This window comes from Lepus europaeus, chromosome 20 (genome assembly GCF_033115175.1).
Source record: "Lepus europaeus isolate LE1 chromosome 20, mLepTim1.pri, whole genome shotgun sequence".
NCBI classification, from domain to species: domain Eukaryota; kingdom Metazoa; phylum Chordata; class Mammalia; order Lagomorpha; family Leporidae; genus Lepus; species Lepus europaeus.
In genome coordinates, this window is record NC_084846.1 from 23,880,383 (window position 1) to 23,904,869 (window position 24,487).

General features: G+C 38.4%; 1 protein-coding gene across 1 annotated transcript in view; it reads right to left on the bottom strand.

Annotated features, from left to right (window-relative positions):
* The window catches only part of TMEM196 (transmembrane protein 196), a 64,342-nt gene extending 43,946 nt beyond the window's left edge, over positions 1 to 20,396 (bottom strand). Inside the window, exon 1 of the mRNA XM_062179215.1 lies at positions 20,250 to 20,396. Within this exon, the coding sequence (XP_062035199.1) occupies positions 20,250 to 20,396 (147 nt within the window). The remainder of the gene's footprint in view (positions 1 to 20,249) is intronic.
* Between the last annotated feature and the right edge of the window lie 4,091 nt (positions 20,397 to 24,487).

The window sequence follows — 24,487 nt, forward strand, 5'->3', positions numbered from 1 at the left end:
TTCAATGACTCCTGCTTGGCATCAGAGCTCCAAACCAATTTGCCAGCTGGTTTCCTGCTGATCACCTATGGCCAATGTGAAGTTAGGTAATGCCATATACTCTCAAAGTGTTGTCTTTGCTCATTCCATGGCTTTACTTGGAAAGTTTTATTATTATTTTTACCTATTCTCTGGAGTCCTCAAATTCGCTGATCACATATGATGCTATCTGTGTTTCTGAAATTCAACAGTCCTTTTTTCTTTGTGTTTTATTACATCTTGACTCAGATGAGCATACTTCAAAAAGTTTGTGGAAAATAGAACTAAAACAAAAGTGTATTTTGGTGAAAAAAATGTTGAAACCAAAGTAGTTTCTTCATCATATGCATTTTCCATGCACTTCTTGAATATTATTTGTATGCATGGATTTCAAACATTTTGGGCCAAAATAAACATTTTTTTTATTCCATTTCAATGAACTTTTTGAAGTCTCCTCAATGAATAGCAATACAATTATTTATTAAGTTTATTTTTTATTTCGCTAGACCTTAAACTCTTTAAAGAGAGAATTGCTTATTTATCTTTATAGCTGCCACCTTCAGTACCCTACTCACTCTCAGAATCCTTAGTGTAGTCCTTGGCTTAGAATAAGAAATTACAAAAAGTTTGCAATGGAAAAGGAAAGTGTAAGGCCCTTGGTTACAGTGATTAACTATCAATTGATTACCAATAATTCTCGATTAACTAAAGTAATATATTCAGTATTTACTCCCACAATTCCCTAAAGCTTCTCTTTCAGTGATTATCAGTCATGCTCTGTTGACCCTTCCCTGATTTCTGGGATGCTGGCTTCTGTGGAAATCTCCTGATTGCTCACCTTCTTTCCTCCCCATCCTCCGTTTCCAGTATTTGACTCTTTCCTCCTACTCATTCTTTTTTAAAATTTTTTAATTAATTTATTCGAAAAACAGAATGAGATAGGAAAGGAAAGAGAGAGAGAATCTTTCATCCACTCTGCTGATTCTCTCTTTAAATGCAAATGCTCACAATACCTGTGACTGGACCAGGTTGAATCCAGGAACATAGAACCCAGTCAAGGTTTCCAGTGCAGGTGTCAGGGGCTCAAGTACTTGAGCCATTTCCTGCTGCCTCCCAACATGTGCATTAGCAGGAAGCTGGAATCAGGAGCTGAGCAGGAACTTGAACTCAGGCAACCCAAAATGTGATACATGCATCCCAAACAGTGCCTGCTGCACCAAATTCCTTTCCCTAATTTTATCTTTTTAGCAAACATTTTGAAATGCCCTCCTCTATGGCCAGTAAGGTCAACAAGAGAAAAAGAGGATAGATTCTAGAAAGTTTGTTTCATCAGTCAGGAAGGCAGACTCTCTTTCTTACTGGCCATAAGTATGGTGATGACATGAGCCCAGAAGTGCTGGGTCCACACTGTGAAAGCTAATGTAGACAACTAGAAGAATCAGGCACTGAGCTGCAGCAGCTATCCTTCACACTCAGACCACTCTCATCCCTGTCACCGCCTCCTGATCCTCCGATATTCCTAGATTCTGGGTCTAGCACAACCCTCCACGCAGTTCTCATTGGCGATATCCAGTGCTTCTTCCTAAGACCACATGGATGTGTCACACCCCACCATCCATGATCCACACAACGTTGTTCTCATTGTCTCTAGATCATGTCTGAAATGCACATGCTTCTCTTCACTCCCCTTACTCCAACTCTTGTCCAAACTACTATCACCTCTCACCAGTGTCACAATAAATCTTTCACTTTATTCTTTGCATCCTTGCCTTCACCAAGTCCACTTTTCTCTGAACTTGCAACTTCCATGTTTAAAAACCTGTCGGTGGTATTCTAACTCTTTGCATCACCTATAAAGTGTTTCATGACCTGACTTCTTCTCCAGCCTTAGCATTCTCTGATTTCTCCCTTAACTTCCTGAAATTAATTCCTTCCCATCTCAAGAGCATGGCATATGCTGTTTCCTTTGCCTGAAATACTCCTCTTCTTTGATTAATTCTGAGTCATGATTCAACTTTCTGCCTGTATATGACTTGTTCATGGAAGAACTTAATAACTTCGTGGACTCAGTTCTTGTTTTAAGCTCTTGTAGCTCTCCCTTTTTCTCCTTTGCAGTATTGCAATTAAATCCTTATTCATACAATTATCTGTTTCCTGTTTGTCTCCCCTCCATCGAGTATGTGTGCTGAAGGTCACAGTCACATCTTCTTGCTCTTTTCTGTGTCCCTAGAACACAGCACAATGTCCAATGAATATAATGGATGCATGACTATTTTGAGAAAAAATTAATCAGAGACACAACTCGTCCAAAATCAATTCATCTTCTTGTTCACCTCCTAAATATTTGCTTAAATTTTTATTTTCAATGAGAGATTATTCTTAAAATGAAATAACTCCATTCACTCTTACCCTGAAGGTCTTTCAATCTAGAAGAAAATTTTACTCAAATCCAATATTTTAGCACTCAAGTTTCTGGCATGTGGGCCATATCCTCCTCTTTTGGCTCTCTCTGTGTATTCTGGCTCAACTCCGGCCATTTCAACCATTTTGGGAGTGAACCAGTGGATGGAACACCTCTCTCTTTCTATCTGTCTCTACCTCTCTCTGTAACTCTTTCAAATAAATAAAATAAATCTTTAAAAAAATAAGACAAGGAAGCTAATGTTAATGTCACATAGTTATGGAATTAAAAAGGACAACAAATATGGAGTGCTTTTTGGCTCTGGGACATACAAGTGTCATCAAATGGTTAGTTTCTCCATCTACACGGAAAATTTTCTAAACAAAAACATCCCATAAAAATATTAAATTTACTCATGAATCCTTCTTCAACCTTTCTATGCAGTCCTACTCAGAACCTAATAAAATATATTAGTACCTATTTTAATACTAATATGCTGCCCATATTTTATGGAAATTTTTCATTCTATAACTGTCATTCCATAGTATTTTGAACTCCTCCAATTCAGGTGCAACTTAAAAAACCTTGAAACCTTTAGCATTAACATGGGACCTGGCATATGCCAACATTTCAGTGAATATCTGCTGATGAATGGATAAATGAATTAATGAAATTCATGTTAGTGGGAGAGAGAAGTGAAGAAAGGCATCTCCCTCTCCAAACACTTTTGGTACTTATCAGATGATAATTGACATCTCTTTGATATAACACAAAGATTTTAGTGGCACCATAAAAAAATGAAGACAGACAGACACATGTCATAGGAATGGGTTACTTAGGTGGCCATGTTGGGTAGCACCCTACCGTAACTAACTGAGCTGTTCCTGGTGTCTTTTGTAGCCAGCTAAGCCAATTCTGCCATCCCAGTTCAATGACAACTCAAAGTTTCTTAAAGCCTTTTCCCTTCTTTTTTTAAGACTTTAGTTATTTATTTGAAAAGCAGAGTCATAGAGAGGCAGAGGCAGAGAGAGGTCTTCTATCTGCTGGTTCACTCCCCAGATGGCTGCAATGGCCGGAGTTGGCCAATCTGAAGGCAGGAGTCAAGAGCTTCTTTTGGGTCTCCCACACTGATGCAGGGGCCCAAGCACTTGGGCCATCTTCTACTGCTTTTCCAGGCCAGAGTAGAGAGCTGGATTGGAAGTGGAGTAGCTGGGACTTGAACCGGTGCCCATATGGGTAGTGGCTTTTACCCACTATGCCACAGTGCCGGCCTCAGCATTTTTTCCCTTCTATAGTTCATATTTTAACAAAATAAAGCACGAAGAGTTTCCTAATTAGATAATCACTTATTTCAATCGAAGATTGCATTTAGAAAAGAGCTGTGCAACAGAAATTCAATGTAAGCCACACATGCGAATATATATATATATATATATATATATACATATATATAAAACTAGACTTTCTAGTTGTAATTAATTTTAATTAGTTAATTTTGTTAAGATATGTGTGTGTATCTATAGTTTTCTAAACCTAAAAAGAAAACTTCAGACCTTTCACATTATTTTTCCATACTCAGTCATTGGAATAAAGTGTATATTTTATACTTACAGCACATCTTAATCCACACTGACCACATTTAAAGTGCTCACTGGTTGGGCAGAGCTATGACCATAGGAGGTAAGGCCTCTGGCTGCTGTGCCGACACACACACACACACACACACACACGCATGCATATTTGTTCCAGATCACTTCACAAATCATGTAGTAAGTTTGCTAATTTTGATTTCTATATATTTGGATTAAAAAAATGAAAGAACTCAGCTAGAAAATTTTTGTAGCCACAGGACTTGGATGTTTCCAGTACAACCTCTTTGAATGCTCACAGCTTGATCAGTGAGCTTGAAGTCTATATTTAAAGTCTTCTTGAAGGTAACTCACTTCCTTATCTAAATTGATAGTAGCTCTTGTGGGTTTAAAAATATTAGCCAACTTCTGAAAACCAGCTTCCATTTCCCAGTGGGTCTGGAACAGCACCGTGGAAAACATGCCAAAATTTCTGATGAATGCTATTTCTCTCAAATGTCCAAATGGGTGGAAACCCCTGAAATTTGTTCAAATTCTTATTATATTTCACAGTACTTTGAGATTATTCCTGTTCAGTTTGGGGCATTTGCCAGCATTTTCCTTTTGGTTGAAAGATCATTTTAAGGATCTGTGATATTTTCAGATATCTGTGGAAATAACTTTAAGCTACAATTTAGGTGATTTTGACTCTTATCCTGATTCTGTAGCCGCCTAAATGGACTAAATCTCTGGGTTTACATTTATTTATCTGTAAAATGATGAAAGGAGAATGAATTATTTCTAAGTCTATTCAGTTTATGTTGTGTGATTTAATTATAATTCTCATGCAGCAGGGAGAGAAAACATTTTGATGATGTTTCCAGTGCATCTCAAACCATAATGTAACATAATGGAATGCCTCTTTGACCTGCATTTATTCAGCTGGAGTCTTGGTTTAGACAAAGAAGTTGGGGCTGGTGTTGTGGTTGGAGTGTCAGTTCAAGTCCTGGCCGCCATGCTTCTGATCCGGCTCCCTGCTAATGTGCCTGGGAAAGCAATAGAAGATGGCCCGAGTGCTTGGACCCTTGAATCCATGTGGGAGACCCAGATGGATTTCTAGATTCGTAGCTTCAGCCTGGACCAACCCTGGCTATTGCATCCATTTAGGGAGAGAACCAGAAGATGAAAAATCAATCTCTCTCTCTATCACTCTCTCTCTCTCCTTCTCTCTCTCTCCCTCTCCCTGTCTCTGTGTGTGTCTCTTCCCCTCTCTCTGTCACTCTACCTTTCAAATAAATAAATAAATCTTTTGGTATAAAAACAACAGCTAAAAACCCTGGAAGCCTTCCAAAGCTTTTTTCACCATTGGCCATTAACTTCGCCAAAGTCTGCGTTTTCACACATACTCATTTTGCTGTCTCTGTTTTACAGTAGACAAAGATGAAACTGATCAACCAAGAGACCTCCCAATTTAACTGTAAATCTAATTCTCCTTATGTACTCGATTATCTCTCTCTGCATAGTTATATTCTTCCATCCTAATCCATTATTTACTTCAGCATGGAGAAATATTTCAAAATCTTTCTTACTAATAGAAAAAGAGTTTGTTGACATCAAATCCGTTTACTCCTATCGCCCTATCTTTCTACACAGATCCCATTCTCCTTCCTAAAGTTCTATACTTATTATTTTCACATTCTTTTATTTATTTTTTTAGAGAGAGAGAGAGAGTCTTCTATCCACGAATTTCCTCCCCAAGTTTCTGCAACAGCTGAGACTGGACAGAATCAAAACCAAAAGTCAAAAATTCAATCTTGGTCTCCCTTGTGAGTGACAAAAACCCAAGCATTGAGCCATCACTGCTGCCTCTGAAGAGCTACATTAGCAGGAACTAGAGTTAGGAGCCAGAACTGGGAATTGAACACAGATTCTCCAGTATGGGATGTGGGCATCTTAACCAGCATCTTAATAGTTAACTACATGCCTGCCCTATTCCCATACTTGTATTTCTCATTGTCTCTTCAGCACACTTTATCTTCCCATGACTTTACTTCAACCGATTTTGCCAAGGCGGACGGTGACTCCTCATGTCACAAAAGAAGACCTCTCCTTTGGGCCGCTCTGAAATGATGCTTTTTTGTTCCTCAGCATTTTCACTTTGCTCACAGCTTCTCATTCTATTTTGCTCCTCATCACTGTCCAAGCTCTGAATATTTTAGTAACCAACAGCTTTGTCTGGGAGATTTCTATCAGGCATGTCGCTTTACCCTGCTGTTCACAGATTACAATTGCCCTTGGTGTCCCATGGATTTGGTTCCAACACCCCTGTGAAAACTAAAATCCTTAAATACTCAACTCCCTGATGGCATGATATTTGCATATAACCTACAATATTTTCCTGTACACTTTAAATCTTCCATGGATTGCTCATAAAATCTGTCACAATATAAGTGCTGTGTAAATGGTTGGTATATTTTAAATAAATAATGATGAGAAAGAAGTCTGTACATGTACAGACATTTTTTCTTAATATATTTTCTGTCCATCATTGGTTGAACCCCTGTATGTGGAATTTCATGAATAAGGGACATCCACTGCACTCAAATATTTGGATTTCCAACACATCCCTTTCTTCTGAACTCTTGATCCATCTACCTAATGATCCACACCCAGATCCTCTACATTTGATATCTTACAGGGGTCTCTACCTTGAAAGTCATAAGTGGATTCTTGCTTTCTCTCAATCCAACATGACTATCAACATCACCTGCCCATACACACACACACACACACACACAGAGTTACTCTCTTTTTAAATTATCTGTTTCTTCAAGAGTAAATGGAAACCCTATCCTGTAGGTTGTTTTAGCTGAAAACCTGGTTATTATTCTTTTTTTTTTTTAACGAACTTCACTGGCAGCATTTTTTTTTTTTATTTGACAGGTAGAGTTAGTGTGAGAGACAGAGAGAAAGGTCTTCCTTCCATTGGTTCACCCCCCCCAAAAAAGGCCGCTACGGCCGGCATGCTGTGCTGATCCAAAACAAGGAGCCAGGTGCTGCCTCCTGGTCTCCCATGCAGGTGCAGGTGCCCAAGCACCTGGGCCATCCTCCACTGCCTTCCAGGGCCACAGCAGAGAGCTGGACTGGAAGAGGAGCCACTGGGACTAGAACCCGGCGCCCATATGTTTTGCCAGTGCCACAGGCAGAGGATTAACCAAATGAGCCATGGTGCTGGCCCCTGGTTATCATTCTTAAAACTACAGTGGCCTGTAGCCAAACACAAAATCTTGTCAATTCTTCATCTTCAGTATGTATGTTCCCTATTTTTTAGCACTTCCATGCTCACCATGATAAAATCATGTCATACAGGCAACTACCCTGCCAGGTAGACCTGTGACATCTCAACTTGTCTGAGTCAAGTTTGTTTTCTAAATTGCAGTCAAGAAAGAGCTCCTTTAAATATAATCTTACCCCCTTCTTATTTAAAAAACTTTCAAAACTGCCATTATAATTAGGGAGAAATCAGATAATATAGCATGGGTATGAAGCTTGACGTGACTTTTAGCTGTTTTCCTCTCCACCACATCTAGCACCTTCCACCTCTTCTTCTCCACTGACCCTTCCCAAGTCACCTTGTTCTTTATTCACTGTCTGAAAACACCATACTTTTTCCATTTCAGGATCTTCACCCATCTCCTCATCTCTAGGAGCCTAGCCCCTGGGAGTCCCAGGCCTTGAGTTGGGCCATCTACCAACCTAGTTCGTGGGATTTCTCTGTCTTCATTAGATTCACAAATCTCAATGGACAAATCTTTCCCCTGTCCTGTTTCTTCTGCCTTTTTAGCTTAGCATTCATCTTTAAAGGAAGTTACTTTTCTACTTTCCTATTTATATTCCTTTCTTTTCTGAGTACCTCCCAATTATTCAGTGTCCCAGAATGAAATATCATAAGTAAGGCATTGCATTTCCAAGTCACATTTCTACCACCCAGTTTAACTAGAAAATGAGAATAGAACCATGAATTCTCACAAATATAATCTACTGCACAGAAAAAATAAAACACTGAAAGGGTAAAATGCACCACAGCTATGTTGATGTGAAGAGCTACCCTCCATAAGCACTGGGCATTCTGGTGGCTTAGCAGATGAGGGGACACAAGAAGCAACCACAGCAAATCCAGAATTAAACCAAAAACACTCAAGGGAGAGGTGGGGGGAGTCACCTCATGGTGTCAAATGAGGATGCACAGCAGGTAGCAAGAGGAACCTTTTCAGGGACCTTTTAGTAACTGAATGAAAGATGAGCACAAGAACGAATTTCAGAGGAAATTATCAGACACAGCATGCAGCTAATAGACAACATCAAGCATTGCTAAATAAATTCAAGTTAAAAAAAAATCTCAGAAACTTCCCACTGGCCCAGGACCCAAATCTTTCAGGACCCTGAACAAATCAGTGTTGATTCTCAGAATATCATTTCTTCACAGCTCCTGCTCGGCGGTCATGTAATGCAGTCTTTTGTATTTTTAGTGCATTATGCATTGTGTTCTATTCCAGTTCTGCTTTGTGATAGATTTTCTGTTTTTTTAAAATAATCTTGCATATTTTGAAAACAGTAAGCCAAGAAAATGTTTTGATGTTTGAGCTGTTTCTGTTCGAAGAGTGGCAAGGAAAATTATAACTAAATTTGTGGAATTTTGGATAAGAGGGACTTTGAAATTGCGATTATTCAGATAAATCTTAGTAATAGTCATTGTTCATGCTAGTCCGTAGGCCACAACAAAACAAGCCATACATTGCAGTAACAAATGTGGAAGCTTATCTCCTGAGTAAAATTTTTTTTGCTATCTTAGTCAAATGCAATAAATGAATGGATTTAAAAACAGATTTATATGAACATTTCTGGAGGGAAATAAAGCAGAATGTGATCAATATTAAATATACAGGTATAAATAATGTTATAGAAAGTATTCTATGTATTAGAGTAGTTTAAACTTCACATATAAATGTCTATTACATAGAATCTCTATAATATAATTCATAGCAATTTTATAAGTACATGGTTTGTATACCTTAAATAAAAAGTTTCTGGAGAAAAAAATTTAAAAAAATAAATAAAATAAACAAATTAACTATAATAACTTTACAAATATACAAATCAAGTTAATATTAGAAATAAATTATTATCTATGTAAGCATCTGATATCATGAAATATTTCTAGCATCATTTACTATTTGCAAAAGTATTCTGCTTCTGTAGCTACCAGCTTCATAGCTGTCACTACACATTTTGAAAATCATCTGAAGTACTTGTAAAAATAGGAGAACCTGGGTGTGATTCATTACTTGTGACAGAGTCACTAATATGAGATATTAACAAGGGAAATGAAGTAAGGGGCGTATGGGAACTCTGCATTACTACCAAACAGCTGTTGGTTTGTAAATTTAAAACTATTCTGAAATAAAGTGGTTTTTAAAAATGAGTAGAAATAATTTAGAATATTCATTTGATTACAATGAAAAGTCAGATGTTTTTCTATACGAGACTTTTGTAGCTAGATGAGTTAAGGCATGTCTTTGAGTGCAACTGTCTTAAAATAATTTCTAATGAACGTATTGCATGCCATTGCTAATGTTGATGCAAAATTTTGTTTTTTGTGATCTTTATGTGATTAATGATATCATCTTGATGTACATGGTTGATAATGTTAGGATATACTTCAAAAAACAATTTAATAAGTATATTTATGTATAACTCAAGGTATTTGTATATTGAGTTTTGCATATATTTTACATTTAAACTTCCTTCACGTTAATTACGAGTAACATGCACTTAGATATTATACTATTTTAGAACAAATATTCAGACATAATGCACAAAACTTGATACATGTGGCAACTCTAGCAGAGTGTAAGTTGTAGATGATGGATTTTGTGAAGGAGAAAGAAACAAGTGTACTCTTTGGGTGCATTCCAATGTTGAGTCTGATTTGTGACCTGTTCTTTTAGAGTTGAAAATAGCCAATACCAGGCCGGTGCCGTGGCTTAACAGGCTAATCCTCCGCCTTGCGACGCCGGCACACCGTGTTCTAGTCCCGGTTGGGGCGCCGGATTCTGTCCCGGTTGCCCCTCTTCCAGGCCAGCTCTCTGCTATGGCCCGGGAAGGCAGTGGAGGATGGCCCAAGTTCTTGGGCCCTGCACCTGCAAGGGAGACCAGGAGAAGCACCTGGCTCCTGGCTTTGGATCAGCGCGATGCGCCGGCCGCAGCGGCCATTGGAGGGTGAACCAATGGCAAAAAGGAAGACCTTTCTCTCTGTCTCTCTCTCTCTCTCACTATCCACTCTGCCTGTCAAAAATAAATAAATAATAAAAAAAATTAAAAAAAAGAAAAGAAAATAGCCAATACCCTGTAGGAGTAGAAGATGCACTTTATGCTCTTGCTCAAAATTGCCCATTCAATAGATGGGCAGATTCTGAAAGCAATCCATTTATGGAAATAAACTACAACCACACAGAGGATTGTGACATTATGAACTTATACCCAAATCAGGGCGTGAGTCTTTTAAACGCAGTATATTCTGCATATCAGTGACAATTATCAGTTTGTTCCTAGAACTGTTTATCTCTCCATCTCTCCTGCCCCCTCATGTGCACACACATATATTTGTCTTAAGCAATTTAATGTTTTTCTAATCATAACTTTTAGAACCTATTTCACTTTCTGATAATTAAACCTACATTTTTTAGATTCTCATTCCTGATGTAAAGAAATTCATTTGCTGAGATAAATGGCATAATGAAGGCAGCTGGAATTCTTAGGCAATGGAGTATATTATAAATGCAAGTTGTCACTCATGTTATTATTAATGGCATTATTATTATTTCAATTCCTTAAAATAATCCAGTAGGAAAATAACTGGCAAGACACAAGTATAGAAAAACTAAGAATTCCAAAATCCCAGCCAAAAATAATGAGAACGTTGTATATATGTCTCTATTTGATAGAACAAACAGAAAGTTATACCTCTTTTTCCCAATACTGAGATAAAACAATTATTCCTGGGCCCCTAAAACATATACATCAAATCAAAAACTCATCAGTGGCCACTGTGATGAATACCATTTTCAAATAGAGGTTGTATGACGCTCATGTTAGTGAGCCTATAGTTGAAGATCAATTACATAAGATCTTTTTCATAAATTTCTAAAAATGAAATATGTCCATAATTACAAAGATGGAAACTACACACAGAAAATAGATTTTCTAGAAAAGTAGAAAAACATGCAATTATCATTGTGTGTCACACATGGGAGTTGATACCTAACAAGTATATTGAATATTTTTATTTAAAGTTTACATTTCATTTTTAGAGTAATTCCATGAGATAAGTAATAGTATTTCTAGTTTGTAAATGAATTCAGTAACTGCTCAGTGAGATAATATAACTCACTCAGGAGTAAACAATTAGAAAATGTGAAAGCTACAGTTTGGATACTAAGTTGTTTTCATTTCTTTGTGTTCTACTGATACCTCCAATTAAATGAACAAGTTCCTCTTTTTATATGCCAGACAGCTGTGAGGATAATTGGAAACAAATAATTTATGAGCTTAAAAATCCAACATCAATAGGAAAAAAAGACATGAAGCTGTGGTTAGATTTGTGATGTCGACTTACACTTCCCTCAAACCTCAATACTGCCTTCAAATTTGGTCCTGGATACATATTCTGGGACCAGTACTGGTTTCCTGGAAACTGAGTGTCAATGTGTGGGCCTAACAGCCTTGGCCTCATGATCAGTGAATTCTACTCTACAGAGTGCTCAAGCCTAGTTGGGAACTAAGGACCCATCAACAGTGCCATTCTTTCATGATCCTTTTAAAATTGCTCTCTTCTTATTTAAATGAGGTAAATTATCAATTACTCATTTTTTACTTAATCCTTTCTCTGCCCTAACCAGGGTGGTCTTTGCAATCTCCCACTACACTCAGTGTTGTTGCGTCTCTACTCCCCAACTCCTGTCCTCACTTTCTATGTGGTAACAACTTCATTTGTCTCATTTTCTCTCCTCTGCCCAATGGAAAGCTGTCTGACCATCAAGAGTCAGATAAATTCCTCCATTTGATCCCTGTTTAAATTTTGAATGCTGTTTAAATTTTTTATCTTATGTCTTCCTGACTTGCCTTATAATAGTTAAGATCCATTTAAGAGACTTAGTTTGGTTTTGTTTTTCAAGGCTAAGAGGAGGAAGAGTTTTAGTCCACTGTCTTAGACTAGGCAATTCTGAGACAATAGACTTATGCTTGTTGATCAATTGCTTATTCTGGAAAATAGATTAAAAGAATGACAAGGATTTGGCCTTTCTGACTTCCTGCCTGACTCATAATACTCCTGAGGTCAGGTCTCAGTGCATAATTTTTTTTTCATGAAAATTTCCAAAGTTCCACACAATCCCATAGGAAGAGCACAGACTTTGCTCTTGCTTTACATACTTATTCAGCTGAGTAAATGATAGCAGGCCCCAGTAAGTTCCTTTTCCTAATTAAATGCTATAAAATGTTGCATTCTTTTCAAAGCTTTAAAGATAAGTAATAATAATCATATAGACATTGGGTATTTATTAATAAATCATGCCTAGAATTATTTCTACAAGAAAATAAACCAAGTTTCCTGTCTTCCAAGGTTTTATATATATAACTATTGATATTTTCTTTTTGTCTCTACAACACAATTTTTTCTTTTATTTAACAGTGGATTACAAAAAATGAACTTCAAACTGCTTCTCAAGAGTCTTAACGCTAGTACTAAGAAATCATGGGCACAAGTTAAGGTTAATAATCATCATTATTGAATCTAGATACTTAACTGATACATCTATGGTTAATATAACATGTAGTAAACATTACTTTGAAAGCAACTGAAGCAGTTAAAACAAAACTGTATAAGTTTACAAGATATTAAGCATCTTTATATTTTATATTTTTATCTTGGATTTCAGAGAAATGTTTACATAATTATAGATGTTTCTGAGTACTTCATTTTATGGCATAAATAGTAATCATCATACTAACAATGTTTGATTTGCTTAGTTTATATACTTGCTAATTGATCTGCTTTATAACAGATTTTCTACTCTCTCACACTCCAAAAGAAAAACAAAGGAAGAGGTGTTTTCTACAACAGCTGTTTTATCATTCAGTGTTATCCATGTTTACCCGGATTCTCTAAGATAGATCATGTAGCTTGGATTTAATACAAAGCCAAATACAAATATACATTATGTGATCAACACTGAGAAGACTAAGTCCACAAAGTCTTGATTAAGGATGTTAGAAAAATGATAGAGCCAATATAGCATTGGTGGCCTTGAGGTCTCAGGCTGCCAGGGTGTAGCCCAAGGGCTGCAGAGGGAAGGCAGCAGCTCTTTCAGCACTTAGGCTTTGCCAGGCTTAGTATCCACAGCTTTATATGATTTGTTTTTGAGCTTCACAGCAACTCCATGAAACAGGCACTGGGATCACCCTCCTTTTCCAGATACAGACACCGTGACATAGTGAAGAAACATTGACATCCATTGTCACTGTCACATTGGGTGAGATGTATGGATCTCATCTGATTGTCATTCAATTTGACTAACTAAGGTCTATATAGATCTGAATCATGAGAAGGAATGTGTGATTCTGTGTACCACATAGGGAAGTAATCACGTAGCTTCTTCCTCTCCTCTCTCTCTTTTCTAGAAATATGCTCAATAAGTCTTTACAGATAGTTATCTAATTATCTGGGCATTTTCCATTTGGTGTCTTGGAACATCTAACTGCAGAGTAAGCACAAGGTTACTTAACAAGATTACTAAGACGACACAAACATTTTTATGTACCCCAGACCTAATTATTAGGGTATAGAAATGTCATTCAAATGATTATGATGAGATGTAGATATAATTAGATATACATATAGCTTTTTAATGCAGTAGGAAGATGAGATTTGGTTTGTCTCACAAGTGAAGTGATGTTTCTGACCCAACATCATTTGAAAAAAAAAAAAAAAGTTGGAGATTCCCCATTTTGGTTGTGTGAGTGGTGGTGGTATGCTGAGGGGGTTGAGTGGGTTTGTGTATGCTGTGTGCAATGTGTGCATACAGCAAAAATCTGTTGTAGTTTTTATTGAAGATAGGCACAACCAATTCAGTTTGGATGGTTGTGGTATATCTATCATGTACCAAAACAATTAGTGCAGAAAGACTAAGTAAATGTACAAAAAAGAACAATTACTTGACTGTGTTGGAAGTGTATTTTAGATGCTTTGACTAATATTTAGCCAACACAAAGAGCCAACTTAAATATTTTTAGGCAAAGCCATCCAAATGAAGACATTTGGCTGCTTCTATCATGCAGACTGCCAACAGGTAGGTGGCAGATGCAAATATTATCTTTTCCCTCCTAAATTTCTAAGGTGGAGACTTCATGACTAGTTATCCTTTAGATAAGGACCAGAATTCCAAAGGAAATTTTGTCATGGATTCTAGACAAAAAAAAATCAACAGCTTCCACTTATAAATGAACAGAATCTGGACTAAAAATGAGAAATAATGGATAATGGATAATGGTGAAAGACACCATGTTCTTTTTCTATCATACCATTATCAATCACCACCAGCAATGGACTACTATTTATATCTCTTTTGATATGTGGTAGGCACTTAAATAATAGCTACATTTCCTAGTAACTTGGAATGCCTAAGTAACTCATTTAATTCTTAAGCTCAGGAGATAACCAACATCATTTGAGAATAAGAGTATGAGTCATAAGGAAGTGACTATTTGTCAGTGTCTGCAGATCTCATGATTGGGCTGTCTTCTTAAAACAAAACTATTTGTACATTATGAAATGTCAATGGGATACTAATAATACAATGGTGGCTAATTTTAATGAGGTGTTAAGGAAGAAGACTTTAGTTTTAAATATTTAAAAAAATCTTGAAAGAATATTCAAGTATTCATGAATTACTTATGTAATGAAAGTAATTTTTAAATGGGGCATACATGCATACTTGCATACTTTTGAGGATAGGAGAAGTATTTCCATCTTTGGATAAAAGATATATATCCCTTATGTTACATATTTTGATCAAGGAGAAAAATGTCGTATTCTCTACTTAGAAATTTTGAGCTCAAATTATGAAAATTAAAGTTACTGTTTAGGAGGTTTCTTTCACATTCTTTCGTTTGTTTTTCATTAACTAAATCTGATAGATTTAAATATTGTAGATAATACTCTGAAATAACTCTCATTTGTGCTGCTCTGATATGGATCCAATTGTATACAGATGAATTTCAACAAAATCTTAGACTTGGCAGAGTTGTTGCCATGGTGAATCAGGAGTCCACAGAACAGGTATGTGCTTTAATGATGTTACAAATTTCACTGAAGGAAAACATTAGATTCATTAAGCAGATACATTTATGCTGTACAAATCAAGTATGCCCCAGAATAATAATATTTTAAGTAATTTAGATAAGAACAGTTTCAAATAATTTAGATGTACCTTTTGGCTTATATGTTGGAGAACTAGGCTTATAAAAGTTTGTTTTTAATAAATTACATTTTATAGAGTGATCACCAGGTATGGATGTGTATGGTATGTAATAAACACAACTCAGCATCAGAATTTATTCTGGACATCACCATCTGAACCTGTAGAGTTTCAATGCTATCCTAGAGCAACTAAACAAAATTGTCAAGAATGCATGAATCTGCATGCTATAAAATCCAGCCTTTTTCCTTAAAGATAATGCTCCTGAGGCTGAAAAAAGTGACTTTCACACAGAAACTTGGAAATACAACTGTGCATTTAACTCCAGGTCAATAAATCTTCCCCATCAATTTTTTTATATAATTATGGCTTTTTCAGAACAGCTTACTCAATGGATATTTCACTGTTACTGAACATGCCTTTGGATTTTGTCCTCTGATTGTAAGTATTGGTATTAGTTACAACAAAGAATCAAGAAGAAGTAAACATGCTATGGTGACATTTATAGCTTCAGCCTATACAATTAGAGCTAAATGATTTTTTACTTCTAATTCACTGTATTTTTTTAGTTTGACCATAGGGAGCCTGATTATGAAAGACTGAATGGAAATGGTCTATATAAGCATCTATCTTATGTATCTTAAGCCCTGTACCTTGATACTATATTTTTCAATGAGTTTTTTGATTTTGAATATTTGAGGTAAAATTATCAGAACGGTGTTCTAAATATCTTAGTGCACTTGTCCTAGATAAAAAGCTTATGATTTCATAGCCACCCCATTCAATACTAATTCCTTTGTAGTATAACTTTGATTTCCATTGGCTTTTAAATTTAATTGAAAACTCTTACTAATAATGATATTACCATGCTGAAAAAGTTTCTGAGCATCAAAAAAATGCAGTGTGATTATAGACTACATGTATCCTGACAGTTTAATTATTGTTAACTTCTCATTTGGTATTTATAAATAATGCAGATTTTTAATCCATAACTTACCAAAGATATTCATAATTATCAATCTAGTTTCCCTCTGCATCTCCCTGGATTCTTATTGGGAAGTAAGAATTGATACTATTATTATTAAAAATATGAGAATGATAAACCTGCTGCCTTACACTGGCACACCTTCTCCCACCATCTGGTCCTAACCACTGTCTTTGTCCTTATCTTCATCTCATACATCCCAGCCCCCACAGAGCAAAAAAGCCTAGTCTTCCTGGAGTACAGCCATCTGGCCCAGTTCTTTGTCTTCATGCATGCTACCTGGAAGGCTCTCTTTTCTTGTGGCATGCACTGCTATTCTGGGCATCCAGTGGAGGCTGCTCATAGTTATTGAGTGCTTCCTACATGCCATGCACTTTATTAGCACATGAGTTGCTTTGTGCCTTGGGATAACTTTGCTTTGCCTGATGAGGAAACTAATCATTCCCTAGTAAGTGGTGGATTTGAGACCTGCAAGCAAGTAGTCTGACTTCAGATTCCATTCTGCAATGTCTTAATTAACAGTAATACATTGATTCCAAATCCTAGCAAGTTTTCAAGATCCAGAGTAAAATAATGCCTATTCTGTGGATATTTCATGGACAGCCTCAGCCTCCCCCCCATGCCACCCTGTTTCTGCTCCTGCATCCCTCGGAAGTAGCACTTTCACCTTGTAAAAGTTAGGGAACCCTTCTTGTTTCCTCTAATGGAAGGAGCTTTTTGAGGACAGTGTTCTGATTCACCTTGAATAGTCTCTGCATTGAAGAGTAAAATGTCCATCACATGCTAATCCCTCTATAAGTACTGCTTAAATGGAATCAACCTAGATGTCCATCAACTAACACCTGGATAAAGGAAATGAGGTTTATACACATGATGGAATATTACACATCCATAAAAAATAATTTGCTGAAATTTGCCACAAAATAGATGGAACTGGAGATCATTATGGTAAATGAAAGATGCTAGAAAAAGACAAATAGCACATTTCCTCCTATATGTGAAAGTGAATATGAGTATTAAAAGTGTATGAATTTGACATTATTTGGTGTGCATAGTTAAAATATTTTCTTCATTGGATTATACCATCTATATGACAATATATCCTTCTATTCTCACTATATGCTCACTGTCATGAATTCCACATGTTGTGATAATATCCATGTTTTCTAGAAAAAGTAGTGTATATTTGTTATGCATATATGTCCATATGAAGTGAATATGACAAAATATTAAGTACTGTTCAATCTCAATATTAAAAAAACAAAAGCAAAGTTAAAAGGCTGATGCTTACAGACCAAAAATATTGGCTGAACCAACTTATTCCTGAAATAATTAAGAGGTAGTTCAGACTATCACAAATGACTTTCCAAAGTTAATTTTAAAAACCAAATCATAGCCACCCTATATTTTGGCAAACATATTGATCTCTATTGGATATTCCTTTACAAATTTGATTTTTAAATATAGGTTTACAAAGGTGAATGACTATTTGTGCATTCTAGATTAAACTCTAGATGTTTGTGTGAATTTACAATAGAATTAAAAACTATTATTCCAGAAAACCAGGTGAATTTTCCATACTCTAAACAACTAATTGAAATGGAAATTCCTTAATATATATAGATATTATTAATTTATTTACTTTTCCTTAAGCTGATTCAAAATTTTCATTTCTGTACATACACATATGTCAATCCAGATAATATTAAACAGTTTAGGAAAAAGAGACAAATCACTTAATTATCTTTCTTATATGATATTAAGCTAATATAACCACCCTTTTATACTTGAAGATAAATTCAATACTATAGTATTATTTACAATCTAAGTTTATTCATTCAATTGTTGAATTTCAAAGGGGAGAGGCTTGAAGAGATTTTGAAGCTTCTTCCTTCCTAAGTTGTTAAAAGATCACATTTTATTCCTCTTATTCTAAATGTTGACATCACATTTCATTTAGACAGTTGACTTATAGAAGTTTTAGAGACTTATTTCTGCTTATATAGCAACTACAACTCTCAAGGTAATTGTCACTCATAAAATGTTTAATTAGGCTGGTGCCACGGCTCAATAGGCTAATCCTCCACCTTGCAACGCTGGCACACTGGGTTCTAGTCCTAGTCGGGGTGCCGGATTCTGTCCCGGTTGCCCCTCTTCCAGGCCAGCTCTCTGCTGTGGCCTGGGAATGCAGTGGAGGATGGCCCAAGTGCTTGGGCCCTGCACCCCATGGGAGACCAGGAGAAGCACCTGGCTCCTGCCTTTGGATCAGCGCGGTGCGCTGGCCGCAGCACGCCAGCCACAGTGGCCATTGGAGGGTGAACCAACGGCGAAAGGAAGACCTTTCTCTCTGTCTCTCTCTCTCTCTCACTGTCCACTCTGCCTGTCAAAAAAATAAATAAATAAAATTTAAAATTTAAAAAATAAAATGTTTAATTACCACTTTAAGATATGTCTTGTCTTTTCAAACTTAAATGAAATATATATACATATATAACAGCAAAAATTACATAATTAAGAACAAAGGTTATCTTGAGGTTACTATTACCTTGTTATTGAATTCAAAACAAAGATTCGTAGAGGAATTCAATGTTAGAACTGAACATTCTTTTTTTCTTCTTTCTTGTAAGTTATGTAACTTTAAAACATCTCACTTGGTACAATTTAAACATGAAACCTAGTTTTCCACGTTACAAATTTACCAGTTTTAAGAATGCTATAACATTCCTCAAAAATGAGTGACTTTGGAATTATTTTTCTTGAACTCTTAATGATCATTTTCTGTTAGGGACTTAAAGCTCAAGTAAGCAAACTATGACTCTAAAATACACTATGGGTTATCAGTGTCTAGACAAGCTCCTATTCAAGTATCTTGAGAAGTAGGATCAAAATGAAGAGAAGAGGAAAAAATCTGTTTTTCAAAACTAGCTCCACACTAGGAATAGTGCAGTTATTTTATTTCTCCTAGGCAGGACTGGTTCTCTAAGGCTTCTCTTGAGATTCACCCTAAGTAAATAAACACTAAACTTGTTGGGTCTGCCCACTGACACAGAGAATGATGGCATTACAGAGACCCTGTAAGCTGAGTGAGCCTCCGATTGGAATCTGGACATCTCTTACCATTGCTGTTTAGCTTCCTACCTAGGACTTGCACAAGAGTTTTCAGAGAAGTACCTGAAAGCTGCTCACAAGAACAGTTTCTTTGGGGGATATGAAATGCACACACACACACACACACACCCTTCTCTCACTCCAGACCACACCGCTTTCCTGTCACATCAGTGTCGGCTTTGGTGCACCCTGGTGCACCCAGAGATAACTGCGTAACTGTCCCTGCATGTTCCTAGTACAGGAAAATGATGTAACTCGCATTTTGCTTTTCCTTGTTTTATGAGGAACAAAAGGCTAAGTTAGTCTGCCCTTGACAGGCGCACCGTGCTAACCAACCGCTGGACAGAACCTGGCAAAATCAGTCAGTGAGAACTGACCCCCGCCCCCAACTTTAAACAAAGCCATTTAAAATGTGGTCTTAAGTCCAAAGAAGAAAAAAAAAAAAAACCACACAAATAAACAAAAGGACAACGTAAAGCAGCCTGGCTTGCCAACAGGAACTTGCATGCGAGCCTCAGGAGGGCTCTGATTTTGCATCCCAGGGAGGGAGTGACTCACGCGCGCACGCTGCCCGTCACCGTAAAGAGGTAAAGAGAGAGTGAAATGGCTCAACGTACACACACCCCGCTCCATACCGGGGACGAGTCTCCGAGCTGCGGCTTGTGCTCTCGGAGGGCCAGGCTGAAGCTGACCGCCCCCACGGCCACGCTGGACACCCCCAGTCCTATCTCCAGCACGGAGAGCACCAGGAGGCTCCCGATAATCTGGCCGCTGGTACACATGCTTCCTCGGTCATCGTTGCTCGCAGAGCAGAGAGGGAAAGCAACCTTCCACCTTCTTTCTTCCGCTAACCTCCGTCCCTCTTCCCCACCCCACCCCACCACCCCTTAGCAGATCCCCAAACTTTTCTTTCTTCACCAGAGAACCATGGTCCACCGGGGCTGGATTTCCAGAACAAGAGACCCCCTCTTCACGCGCAGGGCCCGGGCAGAAAAGGCGGCCCCACCCCCTGGCGCGTCCAGACGGGCACCGCAGAGGGCTCTGGCCGCGCTGGCGGGCGCGATCCGGGAGCTGGCGGGGCTCTGGGAGCCGGGAGCGGAGCGCGCGCGGGCAGCGTGGAGCCCGGCTCGCGGGCGCTGTCCAGAGTCCTGCCGTCGCCCGCAGCTCCGCCGGAGCTTCCCGGGACCCGCCCGGCTCCCTTCCCTGTCCGTGCGGGAGCGTGGAGCTGTGCCCCTCCGGCCCCCGTCTCGCCTCGTCTCCTTTGTTTTCGTGGCCACGCGCGGCGCCTCCGCGAGTCCCAGGTCCCCAGGCAGCGCGGGCGGATGGAATTCAGCACCACGCTCCCGGCAGCCGCCGTGTCTCCAGGAGAAGCGACCTTGTCTGATGGCCTCTTTCCGTCTGGGTGTCTTCTCCCTCGCCGTCGTCCTCTTCCTCCCCCTCTCTCTCGATCTGATTCTCTCTCATTGCTATGACCTCATTGGGATTTAGGAGGTGGACGGAGGAGGGAAATGCCGGATGTATTCGTGGCTCTGGGGCCGAAGAGACTTGGCTCAGCCTCCACCTGCCCCGCCCGGGACCCTGGTCGGGCGTCCACGCGGGCCCTTCCTCCGCGTGTCCTCGCTTTGCTCCTGCCCGGGCTGCTCTCCAAATGGGCGTGGAGGGGTGCCTACGTCAACGCCCAGCTCATTCCGTGCAAAAACTTTGCTCCCGCGGGTACGCGGGGCTGGGGAACGGGGAGCAGAGAAAGGCAGGGGATGGAGAGCAGTCCCCTACCCAGTGGTTTCCTTGTGCAGAAGAGCTGGACCCAAGCCTGCCGGTCCGGAGTGGTCTCTCTCCCGGCCAGCAGGACCTGTCATCTGTGGGGTCCCACGGGGATGAGGCCTGGGGCGGAACTCACTGAGGCAGGGTCTCTGAGCCTCTCCAGATGCCTGGAGCTCAGCTCCTGTCTAGGGATGAGCTGCTGGACCCAGCGGAGGTGGGACTCAGATTGTGGTATCCTTGCTGACTACGTCGGAAAAAAGCATTAGTTAAAAATATATAGTCTTGGCCGGCGCCGTAGCTTAACAGGCTAATCCTCCGCCTTGCGGCGCCGGCACACCGGGTTCTAGTCCCGGTTGGGGCGCCGGATTCGGTCCCTGTTGCCCCTCTTCCAGGCCAGCTCTCTGCTATGGCCCGGAAAGGCAGTGGAGGATGGCCCAAGTGCTTGGGCCCTGCACCCGCATGGGAGACCAGGAGAAGCACCTGGCTCCTGGCTTCGGATCAGCACGATGCACTGGCCGCAGCGGCCATTGGAGGGTGAACCAACGGCAAAGGAAGACCTTTCTCTCCTTTCTCTCTGTCTCTCTCTCTCTCACTATCCACTCTGCCTGTCAAAAAAAGTATATATATATATATATATATGTATGTATATGTACATATACATGTATATAGTATATATATATATATATATATATATATATATATATATAGTCTTTGTGCTCGCTTAGGCAGCACATACACTAAAAATGTATAGTCTGGCCCAGTGCACCACTCATTTTGACATCTACCCTTGTCGGAAGGATTAATGAATGGACCTAACTTGGCGTGGTTGTCTTCCACACCTGTGCACCTCCAGATGTCTGGGAATGCGAGGTCCCTATTTCCATGTCCCTGATGTTGCCCCATGAAAAATCTCAAGGGAAACCATCAAAGAGATCCACATGGAGAGGGGATAAGGACAGGTGTTGATGTGTGGGTCATCCCTCCACAACACTGGGTTCTCAACTTGGAGATGGGTAGAAGGAAAATAGAAGGAAGTCCGGAGGATGTAGGGTACAGAGCACTAGGGCACGTGACTCCTAAACTGAGTTGGGGTCACAGCACTAGGACACTTGATCTTCAAACATCTGCAGGCCAATGAGTGCAGGCTCTGTGATCAGAAGCTTTAAAGAATTGTTTATTTATGTATTTGAAAGAAGTGGTGGTGGTGAAAGTGAATGCTCCCATCTCTTGGTTCACTCCCCAAACACCAGGCATCACCAGTGTAGGGTCAGGTCAAAAGCAGGTGCCTGGAACTCAGTTTGGGTCTCCCATGTGAGTACCAGTGATCCAACTACTTGAGCCATCATCTGCTGCCTCCCTAGTTGTATTAGCAGAAAGCTGAAATCAGGAGCCAGGAGCAGGACACACCCATATGGGATGTGGGAGTAGAAATTAAGCCATAAGCAAAATGCCCACCCTAGAGGTTTTCTTTAAAGCATCAAAGTAGAAAATGTGAAGTGACCTGTAGCCTAAGTTCTGTAGCATTCATACCAGTTTTAGTTTTCATAAATTTGATGCTTGATTTGTTTCATAGAACTAAGTCAATTTTATACTATAATTTATTTCCCTTATAATATAAACAAATTCTAGAATTTAAAAAATTGAGTTGTCTTCCCTTAAGGAATAAAAGTAGCAAAGAATGGTGTGTGATTAGACCCTAAAGGGTCTTCAGCTATTGCAATACTTGGAGAACAATGTAACCATTTGTATTGAATGATAATTTGTAGGATAACTTTCCACCTCTTGAACCAACCATGAATGATCCAATTGGTAGAATACCTCAAATAGTTTGTGACTTTAATGAAACACAATGTATTTATTTATGTATTGTTGAAATCATCTTACTTTTCCTTATCATTTGCAGTCATGAAGCATTCACATTTACTTACATTTGCATGTCTTCAGCAACTGCTTTCATTTGTAAAATTCTTCCTCCCCTTTAAGAAGAGAATAACAAGTTGCAATAATTATTAACACAAATTGATTAATGCAAACATGTTGGAAGGAGATAATACTTATTGGAAGGAAAATTAATTTTTGTAGAGAACATAGAGGTGATGTTCAAAGATGAGTTTCACAAAGAAAAAATGAACAACTCATGTATTATGGTTTAATTTTCACCTCTGGATGTGATATCTAGAAATGAGCTTATTTAAATATCATAAAGTCTAATTTTATTCCTGAATGTAATCAACCTTGATTAATTATGGCTAATTGAGGCAAAATCCAAAACATTGGAAAATTGAATTGCACATTGAACTTATTTTTGTTTATAAGTAACTATCAACAAACTGCAATAGTACAGTAATTTTTTTTGGAATAAAAGAAAAACAACCATTGCCTGTAGAAGAAATTACTGTTCTTTCTTTTAAGACAAGATTATCAATATGAGAATTTTCAAAAGAATTTTTTACATTTTTCTGTGCACACAGTGTGTTTTATATACTTTTTAGAATGATATAAAGATTCTCCCAAAGTAAATGCAAATCCACCAACAACTTCCTCATAATCATAGAAATCAAGAATGAAAAGTCAGTTTAAGCTGACAAATTATATAGTATTGTTATCCTTTAAAATGATTTAAATGAGAAATAATTATAGGATAAACCTTAAATCAAGAAAAAACTAAATAAAGTATATTGCTATCCAAGCCTAGTGGCTCTGCAATTCCAGGACTTAATTTTCCTAACATCATTATAGAACAAAGAGTTATTTAAGAGCTCCATTGAGAGATGGTTCACTACTTTTAAATCTTCAACAAGAGCGGTAATACAACAAAATCTCAAGTTTGCCACCTGCTGGCTTGTACATGATACAAGTGAATGTGTGGGTAGCCTCAAAGCATACTTATGAAATTCTTTAATTAAAAAAATCCTTCATAATTGTTCTTTGTAAGCAACTAAATAATCCCAATAAGCATTCAAGACTTCAGAGATCTTCATGCACCCATTTTCCCAACTTAGATTTATAAAAAGTTAATGTCTGGGTAAAGGAAAATATGGAAATTGGTAGACAAATGCCTCCTGTCTTAATATAATGAAGTGAGTTGACCAAATGATCAATAAACTCACAT